The sequence below is a fragment of the Quercus lobata genome, chromosome 4 (genome assembly GCF_001633185.2).
Source record: "Quercus lobata isolate SW786 chromosome 4, ValleyOak3.0 Primary Assembly, whole genome shotgun sequence".
Taxonomy (NCBI): Eukaryota; Viridiplantae; Streptophyta; class Magnoliopsida; order Fagales; family Fagaceae; genus Quercus; species Quercus lobata.
In genome coordinates this window covers 86,434,856-86,442,815 of record NC_044907.1, presented here as the reverse complement: position 1 = coordinate 86,442,815, position 7,960 = coordinate 86,434,856, and the positions used below count along the sequence as shown (strand labels likewise).

The 7,960-nt window shown below is 35.6% G+C and overlaps 2 protein-coding genes across 2 annotated transcripts; both read left to right on the top strand.

Annotated features, from left to right (window-relative positions):
* Positions 1 to 795: 795 nt before the first annotated feature.
* Positions 796 to 1,785, top strand: LOC115986046. Its single transcript, XM_031108907.1, has one exon. It carries the CDS (start codon positions 796 to 798, stop codon positions 1,783 to 1,785), a length of 990 nt encoding a protein of 329 aa, XP_030964767.1.
* Positions 1,786 to 1,909: 124 nt separating this feature from the next.
* On the top strand, positions 1,910 to 3,263 carry LOC115986044. The gene is made up of 3 exons (XM_031108906.1): positions 1,910 to 1,975; positions 2,064 to 3,071; positions 3,162 to 3,263. The coding sequence occupies exons 1-3, from the start codon at positions 1,910 to 1,912 to the stop codon at positions 3,261 to 3,263; spliced, it is 1,176 nt and encodes a 391-aa protein (XP_030964766.1).
* Positions 3,264 to 7,960: the final 4,697 nt, after the last annotated feature.

Sequence of the window (7,960 nt, the reverse complement as noted above, 5' to 3'; positions counted from 1 at the left end):
GAATCCCTTGGTATTTTTAGTGTGTTCCAGTTTGGTCCAAACTTGCCATGTCTAATTACACTATAGAATTAGTGTAGCACTTTTCTTTTTTATTATGAGAAGATAATGTAGTTTTTCCATATGTTCAGGCAAGGTCACTTTGTAAGTAAGCCTTACGGTCTTAATGTCTTAACAACCATCTTATGCAAAATTTGCAATGACGAAGCAGTTGATACTGAAAAATCATAAACATAGTTTCAAAATTTGCATTAAGTCACTAAAGATTTTACCTAGTTTGATCCAAATAAGTTTATTTTTTATGATAATTCATTAGTTGGGATAGAGGGAATTTGATCGCCGAATGTCTTTGTAACTCAACTGATTTAAGGTTTCTAAATACTTTGGAATATGGATCCATTAAAAAGAATATTATTAATTTTTACATTTTTCTACTGTTGCTGGGTGCATCTTTTTTTTTTCCCCTAAAGATACTGGGTGCAGCTAAGTAATATTAATATGTAATATATAGTTTACTGTTAAAGATATGGCTTTTGGTTAGTGTTAAAGATACTGGGTCTCGGTGTAATGATTCCAGCCATATGGTCTACTGACTAAGCCGGCATGTTGTAATATTTTGAATTATGTGAATTGAATATTTTGAATTATGTGAATTGAACTAGCAGCAATCATGCACATGTGCATGAGCAAATTGTTGTATTTTTTTTCTCACTATTCTCTATATTGTTTTTTTTTTTTTTTTAATTATGTTTTCTCCAGCTCTTCTATTAATGTTCTTGTTAATTTTGTATTATAGCCATGGATGAATGTCCACTGTCACTCCCTGGAAATTCACCTTCTATGCCAAATGTACAAGCCCCTCAGACTGATGGCCAATCTGAAATTGTTAATGTTTCAATTGATGTGGAGGATGACGAGGATGACGAAGATTACAATTTGAGTGATTTTTCTGAATCTGATGATGATATAATTGAAGATTTTGGTATGGAGGATGATGGAATCAATAGAGCAATTGGAGGCAAGCAGCTTGAGGGAGTTTGGAATGGTGAAGGAGATTCAGATCATGGGGATAGTGATGAGTTAAGGAGTGCAGAAGGGTCATCTGATGAAGAAGGGAATTCAAGGCCTAGGTTCCCTGAGTTTAACCAGCGCATTGGCATGGAGAATGTACAGCTAGTGAAGGATCAAAAATTTGCATCACATGTCGTCTTCAAGGAGGCACTAAAGGAGTGGTGTATTAAAGAAAAACATGATTTTGAGTATAAGCACAATGATAAGTGGAGAGTGACAGTTGTATGTAAAAAAAAATGTGGTTGGAAGATACATGCATCCCAAACACAAATGGGAGATGCCTTTCAAATCAAAAGTTTTAAAAGCATTCATACGTGTGGCAAGGATCATAAGAATAGTAAGATTTCTTCAAGGTGGCTAGCCAATAAATATTTGCCATTCTTTAGAGATGATCATACTTGGACAGCAAATGCATTGAAGGGTTCAATGTTTAGGGACCATGAAGTTGATATGACTTTGGACCAATGTTATAAGGCTAAGAGAATGGCATTCAAGATGATACATGGTGCTGAGGAGAAGCAGTATGAGAGACTTTGGGACTATGCAGCTGCTATTAGGAAGTGGAATGTGGGTAGCACAGTGAAGATACAAATTGCGAATGATGTGTTTGAGAGAATGTATATTTGTCTTGATGCTTGCAAAAGGGGATTTTTAGTAGGTTGTAGGCCACTTATTGGGATAGATGGTTGTCATTTGAAGGGGACAACAGGTGGATAGTTGCTGGTTGTTGTTGGAAAGGATGGGAATGATAATATCTTTCCAATCGCTTTTGCTATCGTTGAAATTGAGAATAAAAGCTCTTGGACCTGGTTTCTAGAATTCTTGTTGGATGACATCGGACATGTGGATGAGAATGGATGGGTCTTTATCTCAGACCGATAGAAGGCAAGAAACAATTAATGTGCATGTGAATTATTTATTTATTTTTTTAAAATATCATGATCTATAACATGAATTTGAATTACTAATGTATATTTGCGTATTTTTTATGGCAGGGATTAGTAGAGACCTTTAAAGATTTGATGCCTAATGCAGAGCACAGATTTTGTGTTAGGCATTTACATGCAAATTTCAAGAAGGATTTTCCTGGGAAGATACTCAAAGATGCAATGTGGAGTGCTGCTAGGGCAGCAACAAAGAATTCTTTTGACTTCCACATGGATGAGTTGAAGAAGCTAGATGTGAAGGCATATGAGTGGCTTGTGAAGTTAGATGTGAGAACATGGAGCAGACATGCTTTTAATCCAAGAAGCAAGAGTGACACTCTAGTAAACAATATAGCAAAGTCTTTCAATGCTTGGATTTTGGAGGCTAGGGATAAACCAGTGTTGACAATGATGGAGATCATAAGAGTGATGTTGATGCAAAGGTTGCAAACCAAAAGAGATCATATGAGAAGGTATGAAGGGAGGGTTTGTCCAAGAATCTATAAAAAGCTTGAGAGGATAAAAAGCGAGGTTGGACATTGCATTTCTCGTTGGAATGGAGAGTCCAAATATGAGGTGGAGTATATTTATGGTGGAAGATATGTGGTGGACTTGAATGAGAGGACTTGTGGTTGTGGGAGATGGGGATTGAGTGGAATCCCATGTTTTCATGCTGCTGCTGCAATAATTGAGCATGGAGAGCAACTTGAGACTTACGTAGACATTGCTTACACTAAGGAGACATTCCTAAGTTGTTACCAATGGATGGTAAGCCCACTTCCAAGCCATGAACAGTGGCCAAAAACACCCTATGACCCAATCAAGCCCCCAAAATTTACAAAGAAAGTAGGCAAGCGTAAGAAGGTAAGAAAGAGGGAGGCAGGAGAACCTATTAATGCATTTAGGGTGAGCAAGAAAGGAACTGCCATGAAATGTGGGAATTGTTTCCAGTGGGGCCATAATCAAAGAACTTGTAAAGCTCCTGATAACCCCAACAAGAAGGCTTATAAAAAGAAAAAGAAAGGGCAATTAGGACAATCATCTACATCTGGAGCTAAAGGGAGTAAAAAATTATTGGTAAATTTCAAGTACTACTTTGTTGAACTTTTCATCCAAATTTCAAGTACTACTTTGTTAAACTTTTCCAACTTTTTTGGCTTTTTATAGGGTACACAGCAATCAAATATAGGTAATCAACAGTCAAGTCAAAGTCGTACAAAGGACAACACTAGTGGAAGCAAGAAGGATAAGGGAAAGGCTAAGGTTTAGTGGCAGCAAGAAGATAAATAATTTTTTAGTTCAATAATTTGTTTAGTGATACACAGCCTTCTAAAAATACTGATGGAGCCAGTATACTTTTGTTTTTCAATATTGCTTGGAAAGTGTAATTATTGATTTATTGAGTGTTATTTTTTTGGCAAACAATATACCATTTGTAAACACTTATTTGATATTTCAATTCATGGCATATTGAGATCCTTTTAAGAATACTGATGGAGCCAGTATACTTTTGTTTTTCAATATTGTTGGAAAAGTGTAATTATTGATTTATTTTCTTAGAGTTATTGCATAAAGTTCAATTCATGGCAGATTGGGACACATTCATTTTTGGTGGTTATTGCATAAAGAGAAGAAGTACGAATCAACCAAATCACTCATACAACTTGAATCAAAATAAAGAGAAGAAGTAAGATCATCCCAAGATTGTTTACTTTCCTTGTTGACTACTTGAATTATTACAGTGTCAAATCTACATCATACAACTCAAACCCTCCATAGCAGCCTCTCAATTTAATGGCTGTAAGAGAACCTATAACAGAAGGGGGACATATCCCATTGGCTTCTATTTTTCATTGCTCCTATATGACTTGAAACCTTTACAAGTATCAATGGAAGAAGAAAAAAAAATGTAACTATACATTTCTTCCATCTAAAGAATAGAAACAGATTTCATATTTCTTGCAGTCACAAGGTTCCTAAAGATCTGGTAGTGTTATCTTCCCAAAGTTGTTGCAATCAAGCTTACTGAAGTAATCGCAGATCAGCAATATATCTTTCTCCCCAATCTTTCCCATCTCTTTGAGCTTGTAAATTACATTCTCTGATTTGCTGAAACAAATAAGGGAAATATTTAGGGTTGATTTCTACATGAAGAAGGAGAAAATTAAGAAATAATAATTGAAGTGCTATATAAACAGACAAGCTTTTAGTAGTCTTGATTCCAATTAGGTTAGTAACAAGGCCTCGATTCCAAATAAGTAAGTAGAATCATCAAATTGATAAACTATTATCACACATGGGACAAATGTCTAGCACCATTATATTGGCAATATACTAAACATAATTGATTAAAAGGTTATAGATAAGGTTATAGATTAAAAGGTTAAAATGTCTAGCACCATTATCAACATGATTTGCTTAAGTAATATCAGACAAATCCATAATTATAGCCATCATTTGCTACATTCTTAATGAAAACATGTAACACATACAGGCACGCACAAAGGAAACCAAGTAGCAGCTGCATAGTCCAAAAGATTGTTGACCAAAAGATGATCTAATAAAGGAGGCCTGGCCTTAAATAAAATGATGTGCATAAAATTGCTACCAAAACACCGGACTGAGTCTATATGAAACATCTTTCAAGAACATATAAATTTTCATTCTTTGCTTATGCCTATCCAATTATACAGAACTTAATGGCCTAAGTAACCTAAGCAGAAATAAGATATTAAACATCTGTGACAACCTTTATGTGGAAGTACAGACCCAAGGTTAACTCAAGTAAGGAGGTGCTTGAAATTATCGTGTTTGATATTTTTTTGTTGCAAATGGGTTGCAAGGGAAACTTGGAAGGCCAGCATATTTGGAAAATTGGATAACCAAGCAACCAAACCCCCTTAGCAGTAGCCATATCTCTCTCAGGCATTTAATCAAACAGCTCTATGGCATACTCAAATGCAACAGTTGGTGAAAGGCACATGGAGAAAGTAAAAAACCAAGAATTTCATAGAGACCCAACCCAGAAATTAAACCAAAACAAGAATTTCTACAATAAAAATTCGCACATGGAGATTAAAAAAAAAATAAAAGTTCTTAGAAGATTTAAATAGCAAGACGTAAGAAGAAAAAAAAAAAAAAGACATACCCAGATTGAACAGTGCGGCGGAACCACCAAGGAGCCGCCGGGACAAGGGCGGCGAGACGGCGGAGAGAAGCTTGGCAGTGGCTATGAACGGTGTGCTCTCTCTCTCTCTCTCTCTCTCTCTCTCTCTCTCTCTCTCTCTCTCTCTCTCTCTCTCTCTCTCTCTCTCTCTGTGTTGGACCTGGACCTGGTTCTCTTCTCTTTTGTTGGGTTTTGGATGTTTGGGTTTTTTTCAGTTTGTATTTAAAAGCCACGTGAGTGGCATGTGTTTATTCCGTTAGTGTTTTAACGTGTGACTAACTGAAGTATTAATTTGGCAGTTGTGAATAGTTTAAGGAGTAAATTGGCCAATAAAAAAGTTAAGGGGGTCTTTTGGCCAGTAGTTAAAAGTTTAAGGGGTGTATGAGCATTTTTCCCTATTATTTTAAATGAAGTGATAAAAAAATAGAACATTTGATATTATATGTATTGTAGATTGAGATGGTAAAGTAGATAAAGTACCTTTTTGAGATGTCAAAAGCTAAACTTTTTAGCACCACCACTGTAAATGCTCTAATTTCAACCCAAAAAAAAAATCCTAACCAGCCTAGTATTAAAAAAAAAAAAATGATTTTGTTTTTGTCTTTGTCTTTGTTGTTAATGTATTTAGAAACAACGATTTTGAGTATTTATATTTTTTTTTAATACTATATGATACCTATTTAAAGTTTTTTTTTTTTTCCAATCCTCACTGGCTTAAAATCTTGGGTCTGTCCTTGGGTGAGTGTGGTATGAGGGAATTGCAGAAAAGAAATCTATTGGTTGGAGTTAAGTCATGTAAATTAGATTTCTATAAATACTACCTTTTGGGAAAGTAGTGTAAGGTGCAATTTGAAACTTCCACACACAATACAAAGGGAGTTTTGGATTATTTTCATTCTGATATTTTGGAACCAGTGAAGGTTACCTCTAAAGATGGATTTCGATATTATATGAGTTTCATTGATTACTATTCTTGGAAAGTTTGAGTTTACTTTTTGAAAAGCAAGTCTAATGCATTTGCAAAGTTCAAGAAGCGTAACATTGAAGTGAAAAACCAAACTGGAAGGAAGGTCATGTGTCTTAAAACTAATAATGACACTTAGTACACAAATAATGAGTTTTTGAGGTTTTGTGAAAAGTATGGCATCAGAAGGCACTTTATGGTACCAAGAACGTCTCAACAAAATGGAAGAGCTGAGAGGCTTAATAGAACATTTGGTGAAATATCTACGTGTATAAGACTGAATGTTGAGCTTTCTAAGGTCTTCTGGGTTGAAGTTGTGAATATGGCGTTCTTTGTTCTTAAAGGAAAATTCTTAGTTTACATTGAGAGAAAGAAGTAGCCACAAAATAGACTTTAGCAAATACAATAGGGTGTTCTTTATTCTTCATAAGAGAGAGAGCCAAGTATATACTTGGTGTTTGAGACTTGTGAGAATGTTTGTGTGCTACTATTGTAATATTTTTATTTTATAGTGAAACTTTCTCTATCGCCGCTTGTGTATATAGGAAAATTGCTAAACCACGTAAATTTTCTTGTATTTTTTTTTCCTTCTCTCTTCTTTAATCTTGTGTAAGTGAGTTTATTTTCACAACATTTATTCTTTTCCATTAAAATTTATATATAAAAAATAAAGTGTGAAGATGATTGTATAAAAAATGTTCATAATATTGTTTTCAATTATTACGGTTGCCATGACATACATTGACAATCCACCCAAACCATGATACCACCAAAACCAAACTTAACAACACCAGAACTAACAATCCACCCCAACAAAAAACAACTGTGAATACCACATAGATCTAAAATGACGACCTAGAATGATGACCTAAATCTGAGGAGTGAGAGAGAAGAAGTCCGAGGGAGAGAAGAGTGGATAAATAAATAGAAAACATGATTCAGATGTTGCTACAGTAATATTTATATTTAGATGTAATTGCAGCATGTCGTAAAATACTTTAAAAAATGGCTCACCGAATGTAGGGTTTTTGTGAATAGTGTACCCCTATTTGCATTTTTAAGGACTTTTGCATGTTCTTAATTAGCTAGGATAAAATAAATATGATTATCAAAGACTTCTATCTTCCACGAAGAGTCTACTGTGCTTTATAGAAATATAATAAAAATAGAAAGGTCCATGTGGGCATAAAGCAGTGAGCTTTTTTTTGAGGTTATTTTTTGTTTTCGGAGTAAGACTGGAAGGTATTTTAAGCTTTTTATTGTTTTAGCAGCCGAGGATGAAAAAAAAAACAAAAAAATAAATAAATAAATAAACAAAAGAGCTTCATGCAAAAATAAATAAAACACTCAACATGGGAATAACAAGGCTGGTGAAGTCTATATCTGAGAATATCTACCCACATGGGAAGAGCAAGGTTGGTGAAGTCTGAGACTGCTTGAGACTATCTACCAAACGATGGTGATCCAAGCAACTATATATCAACCCTCTCTTCACAATCACTACCCTGCCCCCCATTTCCCCCCCTCACTCCGCCTCCACCCTTCCGCTCATTTCCCTCCCTTACTCCACCTCCACTAGCGCCAGCATTTCAGTTTCCTCCAATCCCACCATTTCGCCCTTTCACTTCATCACGACCACCACCCAAACCACAGAGGCCTCCAAGACAACCACAACCAGAATCCGTGCCCCTCGTGCTGGGGAGTATCTTGGCTCTAACAACATTAACCGGCATCCTCGCAGTGGTGATTTACAATCGTCAACGCAACCAGCCTCAGACAGTACCAGCGCTTCCAATCCAAGTCATTCTACCGCCAGATCTGAATCCGAAGGAGGAA